General features: G+C 38.1%; 1 protein-coding gene and 1 long non-coding RNA gene across 3 annotated transcripts; one reads left to right on the forward strand and one right to left on the reverse strand.

The window, feature by feature from the left end:
- The first annotated feature begins 1095 nt into the window (after nt 1-1095).
- LOC9269648 (uncharacterized) lies at nt 1096-3474 on the forward strand. Of its 2 annotated transcripts, XR_010738985.1 has the most exons (3): nt 1096-1281; nt 1396-1778; nt 2863-3474. It is a non-coding gene; the product is annotated as an uncharacterized lncRNA (long non-coding RNA). The 2 variants fall into 2 exon arrangements; XR_001547322.3 differs by lacking the exon at nt 1096-1281 and having other exon boundaries at nt 1285-1778.
- Nucleotides 3475-4106: 632 nt separating this feature from the next.
- On the reverse strand, nt 4107-16265 carry LOC107275705 (wall-associated receptor kinase 3). Its single transcript, XM_015775947.3, has 4 exons — nt 15289-16265; nt 9717-10217; nt 9412-9573; nt 4107-5554 (listed from the first exon to the last, which is right to left on the reverse strand). The coding sequence occupies exons 1-4, from the start codon at nt 16178-16180 to the stop codon at nt 4314-4316; spliced, it is 2796 nt and encodes a 931-aa protein (XP_015631433.1). The 5' UTR covers nt 16181-16265; the 3' UTR covers nt 4107-4313.
- Nucleotides 16266-16623: the final 358 nt, after the last annotated feature.

Consider the following 16623-nt stretch of genomic DNA (forward strand, 5'->3'; position numbering starts at 1 on the left):
TGTACCGAACTATGCGGAATCAGCAAGTTGGAAACTGTCATGGATCCATTCAATCTACACTATGGAGATCGGTCTGCGCTGGCTGGATGGGATTGGAGATCGGAGGAGAGACCTACGGATCGGAAGGAGAAAAAAATCGGACACCCATCCCATCGGATCGAGGGATTAAATCCCGACCATTGATAGCGCGTCGTCACTGTTGGATGCAAACTTCTCCGGGCAGCTGCATGCATGCAACTTTTCCCGCCCACAGAATTGCATGTGTGACAGGGATAGTTAATGTCTTGTAAGCAAACTGTAAACTATTTTTTCTCTTAAATTATTAATCCAAATCATGATCCAATTACACCATTAAATTCGTTGCAATTAAATCTTTAAAACAAGATCACACATGGATATATTCCGACGAAATTTTTTTTAACTTATTATTAAATTATTTTTAAATGTTGCACGATGTTACACCAAGTACATTGGAATTGTTTCACTGAGTAGATCGAAAATGTTTCAGTCATTTAAATCGGGCGTTGTTTCACCTTACATAAAAACAATATTTCAGTAAATAACGAAAGAATGTTTCAGTTCACTGCAATATTAGATCTATACATAGTGAAACATTGTGAGTACATTAGGTGAAACATTTTATGTGGAACAACAAATAAAACGAATTCCCTTAATAGAGTATTTCCAAAATACATGGCAAATATTTGATTTTTTAAAAATATTTTTGTATTTAGCTTGCATCGAATTGTAATTGTTGAAACATAAAAAAAAATGTTTGCTGAAACATATAAAAAATAATGTGCAACATGGCTAATGCATTAGTGAAATATTAATAAATACTTGTTGGAACATACATTAACAATGTGTGCAACATTTAAAAAGTAAAAAAAAAGTCATCAAAATATAGTCATGTGATATCTTGTTATAAAGATTTAATTATAACAAATTCAACGATATAATTAGTTTGAAATTCAGATAATAGTTTGAGTAAAAAAATCATTTTAAGTTTAAAATATGCTTACATGCACGCTCAGACTTACCACCTGCTGCTCATTTGGATTGAGGCGTCCAATTTTTTCTTCCGTGTCGGACGGCTGATGGTAAGCATTATCGGGGATCGGAACTTTCGGGGTCGATCGATCTGCACGTCGTGCGCCATCTTTTGTCGTCCCGAGGGGATGGGCGGGGTTGATCGGCGCCGCGAAGGATGCGGCATGGTGTGAAGGATGTGGCATGGTGACCGGCTGGAGGGACACCCGTTTCCCTGACTCGATTTTCTAGGTTTCATCCAATATCAATCTCTTCTCCTCATCGATCCTCAACATCTCCCTTTTTTTTCTCTTGTCCTTTCTCCACCGTTCTTCTCGTTCAATCGGCGGGCAACTGCTGTTGCAGCTACATCGGCGGTGACGCCGCCACAGCTCCGCCAAGCTAGGCTTCCTCCCGGCGACTGCTCCCCCAATCTCTGGCGCCCTCTCTGTTGTTTGCTCATCGATCATTGAGGGCGAGGTGGTGGGGAAAGGGGACCGTGAAGCAGTGGAGTTCTCGATGGGCGACGGCGATGGCAGGGCGGTTGCTCCCGTGTCTGTCCGCGAGGCAGCCATGGCTATTCCGGTGGCCGTCAGCGAGGTCCCCACGGAGCACTTCGTGAGGGACATCGGCGCAGCCATGGGGGTTCGCTTCCTGGCGTGCGAGGCGACCTACTACAATGGGGATCTCGTAGGTGGAGCTCTTATCCCCAAACCAGCAGCCAACCATGGGGCAAACTGGATCCCAAGGTGAGTGAGTATAATCTTTTTTCCACATTTTGTTCAAGGCGGGTGAAGATGTTGTGTTTGTATTTTTATAGGGATACTGTTTTTTGTTTGATAATGCATATGTCAGCACGATATATTTTGTTGAATTCGTTAGAACTGTTCATGGAAGGTACAATTTGTTTGATTCTTTGGTTGCTGTCAAGCCTGCTTTGAGACTTAGCAATCTGTTTAATATAATTTACTTGAAGCCACTGATTTATTTGCAACCAACTTGTACTGGCAGTAGCCCCATTATATGTTGTATATATTATTGTGATGGCATATGAATTTGATATGATTTGTCTTAAACAATCATTTCAACCTCATTTCAATTGTATGCATGGGCTTTTGTTTATGCTATAGAAGCTCAGCTTCTTCCTGAAAGGTTGACTAGCAGAGTGTTGATGAGCTACAGCAGGGTAGGATTTGTCAATGATGTATCCACTTATTCATATATTTTTTTTCCAGGGACAATTCTTGTCACATTGGTCATGCTCTGTTTAATGATCTGATCTGTTCTGCATTAAGCAAGTGTTTCTAGTTATTTCAATTGCACGTAAAATTCTGAGTTTGTACATGTTTGTATAAGATAGCCGATGAAAATTTGAGGACCAAGAACAACATTTATACATTGTTAATACACATAATAGAGAAAAGAAACAATTTTGCTAAACAAGAAGGTTGTTTTGTATAAACTATGAATCAGGACAGTGGCAAACTAATTTTGTATGAACTTATTTTTCAGGCGCAAACTAATTGACCTGTGACAATCGATCAGATGCTTTTTTCCTTCGTTGATACTACTATCTGCTAAGCTTACGTTTCAGTTTCCAGTTTTCATTTGTTCATGCACAAGTCCTCAAAAGGTCACAACCAACCAAATCAAGGATCTTTTTGCCACACACATAAACACTGCTGCAAAATTTGTTTACCTGTGTTTCTATGCACATTTAATGCGAAAGTGAGTTCATCGAAAGATCAGAGGCAGGCATCTTTTTCTTTGTGGTGTTTTGCTGCCTTTGTTTGGTTTTGTGCTTAGTTGAGCTGAGGTTGCCGTGTGATCCAGGTAGGGATGGTGGTGGTGGAGCAGGGGGGAGGGACAGTTTCTCAGCGAACTCTGCAAGCACAAGTTCAGCCAAGAAAAGCAGAATAGGTACAGTGAAAAGAAGCATTTGGACCACGCCTCCTGATTTACAAGGTTAACTATTTTGTAAAACCAAAATATTATGTGCACATTACAGTTTTGTTTTACCTTTATTGAATTATTTTGTAATTTATTTTATGTGTGTGCTGTGATTGATGCACATGAGTGGACATCTTCATTCCTTTTTCTGTTCTGGGATATTCTAACCTTCCTTATTTGGCCCTCCACGTGGACGTCGAAGATTGCTTCTCAACGACGGTTGTGGGGCATTTCCGACCATTCCAACCACCACAACCGTCATACTCGAGCTATAAATAGGTTTCACCTCCTCCACTCCTTCACACACTCCAAGAAGAAGATCAAGCTCTCTCTAAAGTTTAGTTTAGTATTCTAGTGCTAGTGGAGTAGAATTAGAATAGTTCTCTTAATCCTCGAGTCTTCAGAAGATTTCCGCTGCTGCTTCTTTGTTTGTCGGTACACTCTCTTGGAGTCACTCTGAAGATGTGACCTCCTAATAAAGGTATAATCTATCTATGTTGTACTTTGTTGCTCCTATGCATCTAAGTTGTCCGCAGATACCAGTATGGTGTCCTGGGACTGGTACCGGCATCTTGGTTCTGTAGGAGTTGGTTGGGACCGATTTCTACGACGCACCCTCTCTGATGTCACTGTTAAGTGGTGCCAGAGCGGGGTGTGACATAATACAAGAGATCTTTTAGACCGAAAGAATTGCAGGCCACATGATGATATATTTTCTTGTTCTTTTTTACAAGAGTAAGAGAAATAAGAGAACACCTCTTTTTTACGCCTTTAAATATTGCATCTTGACATTTGATCGACTTTATCTGGAAAATAAACTTGGAGAGATGTCAAAAGATGGCAGCACTATGCAACATCTTTGAGGCCACCTGTTTTATAGAGGTTTTCTCTATGGTAGCTTGAAGATATGGAAACAAATAAACAATCTTATTTTCAACAATATCTATCAGGCTCTTGGGGATTGGAGAGCTATGTTTAATGAGGAACTAAATATTCATTTGCTCATACTAAGATTAGAGATAAACATCCCCTTTAACATACCTTGTAAATAATATTTTTTAGGGTTAAATATTATTTTTATTAATATGTCGTGGGGGCCTCCCCACTGTTTCATGGTAAAAAAAATGTTTAACGGGAAGAGACACCAGGTCAATGTGTATGTATAAAAGCATATTACGTGTTTATACACAGCCCTCAAGCCTCCCAGGACAGAGTTTTTTTTTTTCATCCAACACTAATAGAAACTTTCTTATCCGTCCTCTCAACCTTACTGTTTTACACAAACCACACTGTTAATTGTCTTAGCTTAAAAAAATTGCTAGAAAATAAATAGTTTAACGAGTCAAGGAAACAAGTTCTTGTTCCATGGTATGGCATGTAGAGGCAAGCTGAGTTAATGAATCAGCATCCATTCCGATGTCAACATTCTGAGTGAAAGAAGTAGAGTCATAAACGGAAGGAAACAATTGCATCGCTTCCACGTTCTTTTGTGACTCATCTTGAATCTTCTTTGTAATATTGGCTCTTAGGAGCTGTAATCTTGACTCCACTTCTTTCATGGTCGGTCTGTCTTCCCCTCTAAGTCTCAAGCAAGCCTCAGCAAGTGATACAAACTCATCAATTTCTCCTAGGTTTCCTTCCTCAACTACCTGAGAATCCAACATATCAGTTGTTGTCTTATCCCGTAAACTTTGAAGGAAGTAATGACACAGATTTTGCTTTTCACCAGAGCAATTGAGAAAGATTGGTTTCTTCCTTGTTAGGAGCTCAACTAGTATTACACCAAAACTATAGACATCACTCTTTGCAGTTAACTGGCCTGTGTGATAGTATTCGGGATCCAAGTACCCAAATGTACCTTGCACAATGGTGACAACATGGGTTTCATCAATGGAAATAGACCTTGAAGCACCAAAATCGGAAACCTTTGTAGTGAAATTGTCATTTAAGAGTATATTGGCAGATTTGACATCTTTGTGAAATATTGGAATTGAAGCAGCACAATGGAGATAAGCAAGGGCGCTTGCAGTTTCTAGAGAAATTCTAACCCGATCATCCCATTTCAATGAGCATTCAGTGCTCATATCGCCATGTAGAATGTCATAAAGTGTCCCATTAGAGATGAACTCATACACGAGCAAAGGTACCTCGGATTCAAAACAACAACCGAAAAGCTTAACTACATTGCGATGAATGATTTGGGATAAGATAGCCACTTCATTGACAAATTGATCAATCTCACCTTGCTCTACAATTTTAGACCTTTTTATGGCTACAACACGCTGATCTGATAATATACCCTTATAAACTATTCCATGGCCTCCCCTTCCAAGAATGCGTGTGGAATTAAAATGGTCAGGTGCTCTTTCTAACTCCTCCAAAGAAAATATTTTTGTACTATGTGCCACACTTTCATCTGATGATATTAGTCGTTCCAGGACAAGACCTTTGTTTTTTCGGAAGTATGCCCTTCGAATTTTCTTTTGAATACCTCGCTTCCACCTTCGCAGTAATATAGTTAGGACTAATGAAAGGGCTAGAACTCCAGTACCAACAACTAGTCCAATAACAACCCCTGCAAATTAAAGTAGATTCAACTACAAGTCCGCATAACGAATATGTTTTTTTTTTCATAAACTACTACTAACATCTATGTGATCAAGTTTATTAATCCAAATATGTGTGAAGACAGCTGTATAAAACTTTCATCTTTAAACTTATCAAATTTTTCGTGGGAATTATGTTATCATATTTTGCTTAGCAAATTTGTTGCATCTTGATGCAAAGATTGCCATATAGAAAAATACCATTGAAATTGTATCTCCCAAATTTTATTTCAAAAAGGACAGTGTTATTCCGCTCGGCCTTCATCGGCCTCTACAACTCCTTCAAGCCAATTGAAGGGGAGCAAATTTTACGATTGATGAGTATCACCTGCCAGTCTGCCACCCATGAAAATGCCCAGGACAAAGCCAGGATAAATAATCATCGGGGTCAGTACTAGTTAACAAGAGTAACATGCTATAGCTTCTAATAATATTCAGGTGTGCAATAGGAAAGGTTCAACACCTTTCTCCCATGCACGGAAAATGTGGTAGCTTATTAGGGCATGATTAACTAATTAATATCTAAAAAACTTGAAAATGCATCAATACAATTTTTAGATTTTTTTTCGAAAACACATCGTTTAGCAGTTTGGAAAGCATGCATGCGAAAAACGATAGATTAGAAATTGGAAAAGCATATGGAACAAAAGGAATGACAGCATGTTATGATAAAATAAATTATTGTTCTTGTAGTGGCTATCTCTTACATGTTAATTACAATTTACAACATATCATTGTTTAGAATTGTGGGTAGAAATTCTAGTTTCACAAGACATATGAAAGCAAACGACCACATCATTATTTGGATATGAACTGTTGACTCCATTAGTCTTTCAAGAATCACCATTGCGGCGGACTCTAATATGAAATGTGTGTGTGTGTGTGTATATATATATAGTTATTCTATACCCCCTCCCCTTTCTTGCTTCCCCCTCCCTCCTCCTGATCTCTCTCTCTCTCTTTCTCCCTCCGCCTCCTGATCCCGATTCCCCCTCCCTCCTCCCAATCTCTCTCTCTCTCTCTTTCCCCCTCCGCCTCCCCCTCCCTCCTCCTGATCTCTCTCTCTCTCTTTCTCCCTCCGCCTCCTGATCCCGATTCCCCCTCCCTCCTCCCGATCTCTCTCTCTCTCTCTTTCCCCCTCCGCCTCCTGATCCCGATTCCCCCTCCCTCCTCCCCCTCCATATCTCTCTCTCTCTCTCTCTCTCTCTTCCCGATTCCCCCTCCCTCCTCTCGATCCCCCCTCCCGATTCCCCCTCCCTCCTCTTGATCTATCCATGGCACCATTTTTCCGGTTTTTTTCCTCCATTCTTTTTTCTATTTTCTAGCAAAATAAAAAATAGTTTGTCAAATTCAAGATTTGAACCCATGACCTCATAGTTCTAAGCATATTCTTATAACCAATTCATCTAATGATGCTATTTGTTTTGAGAATTCTGTGAGAAAGTAATATGATTATCAATTCCAATATTTTTCACTACCATCGTAAAACAAAAACAAATATACGTTACTACGAAAGTAATAACATGTTACTATGCTCTAGTAGTAATATTATCATAAAAGTACAGTAACACGCCACGTTACTGTACAACACATAGGACGTTACTGCACTTATGGCAGTAACATCGTAGTAAAATTGCAGTAGACCAGGAAGCGAAACAAAAATATATGGTTTAAAGCCTTATATGCTAACCATATACTTGTTACAGTATAAAAGTAGAAGCATTACTACATAATATGTGCATGTTACCACCTCCAAGTAGCTATGTTACTGCACGATAATTGTAGTTTTACTATGTCATTTTTACAAGATGAAGATCGAATAGGTGGGCCATTGGTAAAGTTTGTAGGTGGCTTCGAGCGAGGTCTGATTGATGTATGAGTGTTTCGAACAATTTTATATATTTGGTAAAACCATGTTACTGCATGTATATGTCCTTGTTACTATAAATTATACATTCTGTTACTGCATGTGGAGGGCTAAAGTTCAAAATGTTCTTTGAAAAACAATATCTCACAAGATACGTATTGTTTTTGAATTTTTGAAAACCGTTTCCACGATGATGCTATAGTGTTACTGCATGTGAAGGGTAAAACTTCAAAATGCACCTATGTACTCTCCTCCTCAAAAAACCATTTTGCATCCCTCTTCTCAAGAAAACCGGTCTCCTCCCTCCAATATAGTGTTACTGCATGCATGTATATGACGTTACTGCACTTCTGACAGTAATATTGTGGTGAATTGCAGTAAATCAAGAATTGGAACAAAAATATATGGGTTCAAAGTCTCATATGCTAACCATATACTTGTTACTGCACAAAGGTAAAAGTGTTACTACACGGCATATACACGTTACCACGTGTTTATGCAGTAACACTACCCAAAAATGCAATAAGATGCTTTGTTACTGCAAAACATATAGTATTTACTGCACTTTTACAATAACATCGTGATGTAATTGTAGTAACGTAAAGCAAATAGTAGTAACACTTACGATATAGTATTAATAGTAAAACCTGTGATATAGTATTATTACTTGTCAAGAGTTAAATTTTAATAGACTAATCTTTAAAGGTAATATCTCTCTACCCTTGCCCCACGAGTAAACCGAGCCAATTCTCCATATTCTTGTAGTAACGACATGATGTGATTGCAGTAATGTAAAACAGGCAGTAGTAACACTTCTGATATAGTATTACTGCTCGTGGAGACTTAATTTTTTTTTAAAAAAAAAATCTTTGAAGGGCAATATCTCTCACATCATGTACTACTTTTAAAAACCGTTTGCACTGTAATGTTCGAAAAAAAAGTCCTTATCAAAAGTAGATCCATCATAACTATATTATAACTGAATTTTAATTTTGTTATTGCAAGTAAAACATGGTGTTACTGCACGATGAACAAGACATTACTACGTCGTTCCGAGACGAGATCTAAAAAGAGAGGGGTGGTGGGGAAAGTCACTGGCGGGTTTGACCAAGAGTTGACCACGTGGGGGACCTTTGACCGGCCTTTGACTGAGGTGGGAGGTGGGTTTTGGGCCCTTGGGGGGAGAGGAGATGGGTTGGAGGGAGGGGGGTATAGAATAGTTTATATATATATATATATATATATATATATATATATATATATATATATATATATATATATATATATTTATTTATTTATTTATTTGTGTGGACTGACGTATAATCATAAACGTTAACTAATTTTGTATTTGCTACCTGCTAATAGTGTTGTTCCTTGCTGTCAGTTGAGCTTGAATAAAACAAATCATTGGAGTCTAGTGCTTTTGTTGACTGGGATCATAGCTGTAAAATAAAGGGGATATAGGGGAAGCTTAGGAAATCATCGGGGTCTAGTGACCCCAATGACTTTACATAGCTTTACTCCTGAAAATGACACATGTGACCCTCCGAGTCAATCACACGTGAGTTAAGGATATTGCAAATAATCAAATCCCCAGTCTATGTAATGGTAAATCATCAAATCCCCAAGCAAAATTGATGATTTGTCACTCTTTAATTAGCCAAGCATAGAAATTTTCAACATCAACTCTATACCATGTCTTGTTTTCAATTCCTGCAATATCTCGTGCATTTCTCAAACAAAATAATCCCTTTTTTCCCGTGGACAAAACTAATCCCTCATATATTTACGTTTGATGGTCAATGGTGTCCATTGTACATGATGATATAATTCTGACAATGTCATCTGAAGTGAATATATGCAATAATTGACTAGTTTCACTATTGTTTCAAGCGCAGGAAATTAATGCTGTAATATCAAATTTAACAGGAACAAAATGGACTGTTCGATGTAATATACCTATCACAATATTATGCCGCCGCTCATGAGGCTGAGTTGGAATGCATTTCGTTTCCACAGGGTCAAAATATGTGCCGTAGGGACAACCAGTGCAACTGTAGTTTCCTTCTCTATTCTTGCATATCCCCTTACAAAAGTTAGGTCTTGAGCACTCGTCGATATCTGCGTATAGCACCTTAAAAATGTAAAGCTGAAGTACACTATGACTAATATATATATATATATATACACACACACATATATATCCTACTTTATTGCTTTCGATTTACTCCGTAGTATTTAGTACTGGAGGTAAGAGCGGGTACCTGTACAACCCGGCCTGGTGTAAGGATTCCCTTTATAGCCAGGAGAGCACTTGCAGCGATAACCAAAATAGACATTGCTCTGAGTAACTGGAACACACTCGCTGTGGTCACTAATGCATGCATATGCAGTATTGTTATTCGCTGTTTCACATGATATATTGCTGACTGACCATTTCCAAACGCCATACACTTTAGACAAGTTGAAGTCAGTGTCATCCATGAATATATTTTCCAGTAATCTGTCAACCTCGTAATCTGTAAAGTGCCGTGCTGTCGTATTTTCATCAACTCTATCCAAATACACTAGTCCTTCATCTACCGAAATACTTGTCACTTCCATTTGCATGGGTGGTCTTCCGATAAGCGTTTGATTCGACGTGCAATTCAGTTGAAATTTCTTTTTAGCAGAACAACCTTGTTCTAGACCAAAGGGAAAAGGAATATTTGTACTGCCACAAAATTCGGAGCAGTTCCGCTTTTTCCGTGCGGAGATGTAGTACTCTGTTCGATTCAGAGAACATTTGTTACTTATATGAACAACACTAACAGCATGTGCGCATACTATTGTACACAGCAGTTCAAATAAGTTAATATGGTTGGAAAAGGATGGCTTGTTTTCGTATGAGGAGTGAAAAGTTTTGTTTCACAAGTTGGGATAAACATTTGAATGCCTCTTAATTTGTTCTCGAGACTAAAAAGCAGGGCAGACCCAAGCCCCCGTCCTTATGCTATGCCATTGTCCAGGGCCTGAGATGGAAGGCCCATTGAGACCCTTGAATTTTCACCATGTGAACTTTCGTTGGACCAAAACAGTAATGGGACGGTCCAGGCCTTGATCTATTTTTGGGTTCGTCGTTACTGAAAAGTACTTGCTCCGTTTTGTTTTATATTACAAGTCGCTTTGAAATTTTCTTAGTTAAACTTTTTAAAAGTTAAAAGTTTTATTGAATTTATAAAAAAAATAGCAATATTTATATCACTAATTAACAGCCCTATTGTTTGGCTTGTTCATGGAATAAGCTAAACGACATATTTAAAAACGAAAAATAATTTGTAAATAAAACTTTTATATATATGTGTTCTTAGATATTTAAAAGTAAAGGCTGAAAAATAAGCTTCAATGAAAAACACCAAAATCAACATCAAATTTAAGGTTGAAAATTTGAATTTTGGTTGATAAGCATAAGCATAAAAAAGATGAGATCGTAAATTAGTTTTATTAGTTCTAACATTGAATATATTTTGATAGCTTCTTTGTTTTATGTTGAAACATTTATTATATTTTTTTATAAATTTGATCAAAACTAAAGAGGGTTAACTGAATCGACTTATAATATGTATTATAAACAGATGAAATATAAGTAAGTACTTACAATGTACCTTCTTACAATAAATTAACCTTTTTATGTGTATCACTTAATGGTATATTCTCAAGATTCTTTAAAACCTTGGAGATAAAAGATACTATGGGTATTGAGAAACAAACAAATATTTAATACTTTTAAAAAGCAAGTACTTTAGGGAATGCACAACAGTCGAATAAAATAGAAAATAGCGTGCCCTGGATATATGTAAAGGACTACCAAATATGTGCTGCACCGTGCACATCAGATATACGACTTCATGAATCCAGACGTGATGAAAGGATTTTGCATTACTTAAATCTTTTATTAACAAAATTATATACCTAAACCCAATGAAAATATTTTTCAAATAAATATTTTGGCCACACCATCGGCCATATGCATATATAGCGTGAGAGAGTGTTGGCACGCCAATAAGTTATTGGTGCTTGATTTGTAAAATGTTTGTATTATATACTACAAGTTCAATAAACTTCCTACGAACACTTCTAAACCATAAGAGCAGTAGAAAATAAAAACTTCTAAACCATCATATCGCATTTCTATAAATACTCCTAAACTACCACATGGACCTATCAAATCGATCTCACTATTGATTTTCATTTAGATTAGTGAACCCATTATTTTACATCATTAGATTAGATTTATTATTAATAATAATAATTTCTTCCTGTTTATACGAGACAAACACTGCTACTGGGTTCTCGTATGGACGACTGAAAACAAAACAATAAAACTTACATATTGTTCACCACAGAACCATACGAACGTAGATAAAAAAGACTTTTTAAAAATGCTCTTAAGGCTCTCCTATAAACTCTTCTAAATCTTCACAGGGTACTATCTAACATTACCGTTGATTTTCACTTAAATTGATAGACCTATTATTTTACACAATTAGATTACATCTATTATTAAAAAATAATAATCTCTTGTTTATACGATACAACGCTGTTACTGTGCTCTCCTAGATTGGAACCAAAACAATAAAGCTTACATACTGTTCACCAAAAGAACCATACGTACTTAGATTAAAAAAGACAGCCAAAAACATACTCCTTCCGTCCCAAAAAAAAAAAAAAAACTTCTGGGGGTAAATCTGGACAAACATTTGTCCATATTCATCCCCAGAAATTGGTTTTTCATGGGACGGAGGGTATACATCCATAAAATCACGGTCTTTGAAATATGATTTTCTACAAAATAAAAATAAAATATATTAATTCAGATATATATATATATATATATATATATAATATACATATATATATACATATATACATATATAGAACTAAGATCTATAATAAAATATAAAGTATAAAATTTGTGATTCCATTGTATTACTTTAATTAAATTGTTATAAAAGTTATATTATGGTCCTAATACAACACGACACAAGGGACCAATATATAATAGTTAGTTCTATGATAATTTTCCAGAACATTCGCATCATATTTTAGGGGTTGAAATATCACTTTACAAGTATACAACACTAATTTAAATCTACATATTAAAAATGAGAAACACAATTTAGTTGTGTTTTTCAAGTATATCTAATTAAATTATAATTTGTTTGAGATTAAGATTTTCAAAGTTTTGTATATTTTCATAACTATTTGATTGGTATTTCAAAAGTGAGTAGCATACATAGCATATACTCATTCATCTCAAAATAAAACAATTAACATCACTCATAATTTGTCACAAAATATAACAGCTTTTTCTCCAACATTTTCTTCTCAACCAATCAACCCCCCCCCCCAATTTACTATCACACATACCTTCAATTCTCAACCAATCACGACCTCTCCATATTTAATTCTAGAGAAAATCCATGAAATGCCATCGACAAGCATCATAATCCTAGAAATGCCATCGACAAGTGTAACTTCCTGAAAATGCCATCGCCATCAACCTACCGTTCATTTCACACCGTTACAACCATAAATTTGACTAAATTACCCCAGTCCAAAATATATCCTCCCAATCCACAGTAAAAGAAAAAACAAAAATGGCGTGACGGTCGCAGCCAAGGGCACGGGTGTCGTAGGCGCCGGGGCGAGGGCTGCAGGAGCCGATGGCGGAGGGGGAAGCGCCATGCCCGTAGTGTCGGCTGCCCGCACGCCGGGCCGACCACCTGCACACCTGCAGTGCCGGCCATCCACCTCGTAGCCGATCCGGCCGGCCGCCGCACCTCCATATCCGACCCTTCGCTGACAGCTGTGTGCCACCGGAGCGAGGAAGAAGAAGAACAACAACAACAAAACAAAAAAATGAAAAAGAAAGGAAAATCAAAAGCAGTACGCGTCGCGTCGCCGGGATGTCGCGCTCGCGCCGCGCCGTCGGGTTGCCGCAGCCGCGCCCTGCGCCTAGCCGCACCGGGGACGTATCAACTTGCACGCTGCCCGTGCCGGAGCACGGTCTCCACCGCCTGCGTTACGCCTGACCGCCACATGACGACTGCTGGGCACGCACCGCTACCGACCGGCTTGGCCCTGCCATGCCTCCCCGGCCTCCCGCGCGCTGCGCCGTGTCTCTCACCAAAGCCGCTACACTAGCGCCACATGGGATCGACTCGTTGGGCATACTGCGCCACCGCCGTGGACTGCCGCCTCGCCGCCGTCGCTGACCGGGAGAGTTGCGCCGCCGCCGGGGGAGGCGCCTAGATCGGGTCTAGGGTTATAGGAGCAGCTGTGATGTTTTTTTTTTCCATTTTATTTTTTTCGATGTGAATTGGGAGGGTATATTTTGAACTGAGGGAAATTTGGTCATTTTTATAATTATAACGGTGTGCATCAACGGTAGGTTGACGGCGATGGCATTTCTGGAAGAAAAAGGCTTATATGATGGCATTTTTTGGAAGTTATGTTTGTCAATGTCATTTCTATGATTAGATTAGAGTGCTTGTCCATGGCATTTTATGGATTTTCTCTTAATTCTACCTTCTTTTTTAATAACCATGTTCAACACTAAAATATTTTGGAATGGAGGTAGTAGATATAAACAAAATATCAAAAATATTTAATGCGATCCCTTAATCCATCATAAGATTTATGAGCATATATTTTATTTCTTTGCCAAATATTTTTGACATAAATGAACAATGAAGTAAGATGCGTAATAAACTACTCATGATATATTTTCTTAAGGAATTTCAATATGTCAGATATAATTGATGGATATATGTCATAAACTCCACTAACATGACTATAAGTGTACTCGAATGGATTAGTTGTTGTAAATAAGTTTGGAAAATAAATACATTCTTCAAATTAGTAAAAGTGTCTCATATGATTATAAACAATAGTTGTTGAAAACGAACTAGACGCTAAACTATTCATATTTGTCAAAATATAAACAATAATATGGTGTTTTGTACATTATTGTAGTGATATGTCTCTTTAACTATAATTTTTTTAAAATATCATCAAGTGATTCACCTTGCCCATTTTCAAAAGAGAGTTTTCTATCTATATCGTAAAAATTTGAGTAGTACTGATCAACGCCATAAACAAATTGTGTCTACACTATATATACCACAAATCCGCTCAAAACATTTAGGAAAACATGGACAATAGAGTTTTCTACAGTATCATAAGTATAGCATGAAACATATGGCTAACTTAAGGCGGGCCTAGTGGAGGCCACCATCACTAATAGTGCTCAACATTCTACTTACCGATGCAATACTCCATGAGTATGTGATAATGAATTAGGTATTAAAATTATGCTCCAAGCTAGTCTTGAGGAACATGGCTACATTGATGTGGGGCCCATGTTTTAAGGCAACAGAGAAAGAAGTTTTGGTGGCTATGATCGGCTTCACCCATTAGAGTAGCATTTGTATTAACTTTAATGGTGCTATCAATCAATGGATAGAAGTGGTGGTATTTTTCAATATCTATATATGGTTTTAGAAATAAGTGAGATATGAAACCTAAATAGTGGATATTTTAGTGTATAATGATGTATTAGGCTTATGTTATTGGTACATATGCAGTAATAAGTAATTGCGACAATAGGAGAATTTATATATTATTCTTATTATTTAATAACATTTAAATGGAAATTATGAGATATAACTTCTTTTAGCATTGTTTTTATAAAACAACCAATAATATACACAAAGTATCTGCGCGGGCTTTCTTTCATCCTAGTTCATTATAACTATTCTTTATTCTCAGTCGCAATAAATTGTATAGGAATACCTTGTTTGCAGCCGTGGAGAAGGTAGGGATTGTCATAATCGAAACTATCAGCAGGGCAGGTACAAGAATAGCCGCGCTGGTTTCTCTGATCAACGCATGTGCTACCGTCGCTGCAGGCATAATCTGTCTTATTCAAACCCAACTGAGCAGTTGAGCAATTGAGTTGATCTGTAATAGCAACTGAAAAGAATAACGATGTAGCACCGATGGTGTTTGCGTTTATCTTCTCTGACAGGAGATCTGCCGTATTGAAGTAGAACTGGCTGTCACTTAAGAAGGCCTTAATTGTAGAATTACCAAGTGCAACCGAATGTGTTTCTTCCCTCTGAGTGATATTAAACCGAAAGGCACGGACTCCACCTGGCAAGTCGATGGTGCAGCAACCGATGCCATTGCATGGTCGTCCTGATAACTTTTTGTCCATGAGCGCCATGTTGGTGCACTCACTCCTGCAATACCCCTGTAATATATTGGTATGACTGCGGAACAAGTAGACGTCGATTCCGCATCCGACAATCACCAGAGAATTGGTCGTGTAGGTGCTTAAGACCCTCCCAGGTGCCTGCCATGACCTGCTATAGGTGCCAAGCAATCCTGGGGTGGTGGCGATGTTGAAGACGACAGAGGCCCTGACATATCCGTATGGATATTGATAAGAAATCTCCGTCGTGTTACCGAAGAAGAGCTTGGGCGGCTTGGTGGTGGTGTTGCAGATGAGCTCGAAGCCCGGCCGGAAGCAGCCGGTGCCGATGCCAAAGGGATATGTGATGTTCACGTCCCCGCAGGAAGTGGGGCAGTGACGAAGATCACGGGCAGAGGGAGGCACGCCGAGTGCGAGATGCAGCGTCGCCATGGCAGCCACCAGGAACAGCAACCAGCAGAGCCTCATCATATCCACCACTACAACAGCCAGAACGGTGTATCAGTATACCAGTCTGTACAATTCAATCTGGGGTAATTTTCTATGGCCGCTGCTGTTTATATAGGGAAAGACCACCACCGTGTGTGATTCGATTTATGTATTTCTGCACTGCTGTGTTTACTTCCACCGGCAAAAAAATTTGGCGGGTCACATATGATATACAAACACACATTTGAAGTATTAAATATAGACTAATAACAAAACAAATTACATATTTTACATGTAAACTACTAGACGAATTTATTAAGCCTACTTAATCCATCATTAACAAATATTTACTGTAGCACCATATTATCAGATCATGGCGCAATTAGACTTAAAAGATCCGTCTCGCAATTTACACACAAACTGTGTAATTAGTTTTTTTTAATATTTAATACTTACATGTGTTCAAATGTTCGATGTGACGGGGC

The sequence above is a fragment of the Oryza sativa genome, chromosome 1 (genome assembly GCF_034140825.1).
Source record: "Oryza sativa Japonica Group chromosome 1, ASM3414082v1".
NCBI classification, from domain to species: Eukaryota; Viridiplantae; Streptophyta; class Magnoliopsida; order Poales; family Poaceae; genus Oryza; species Oryza sativa.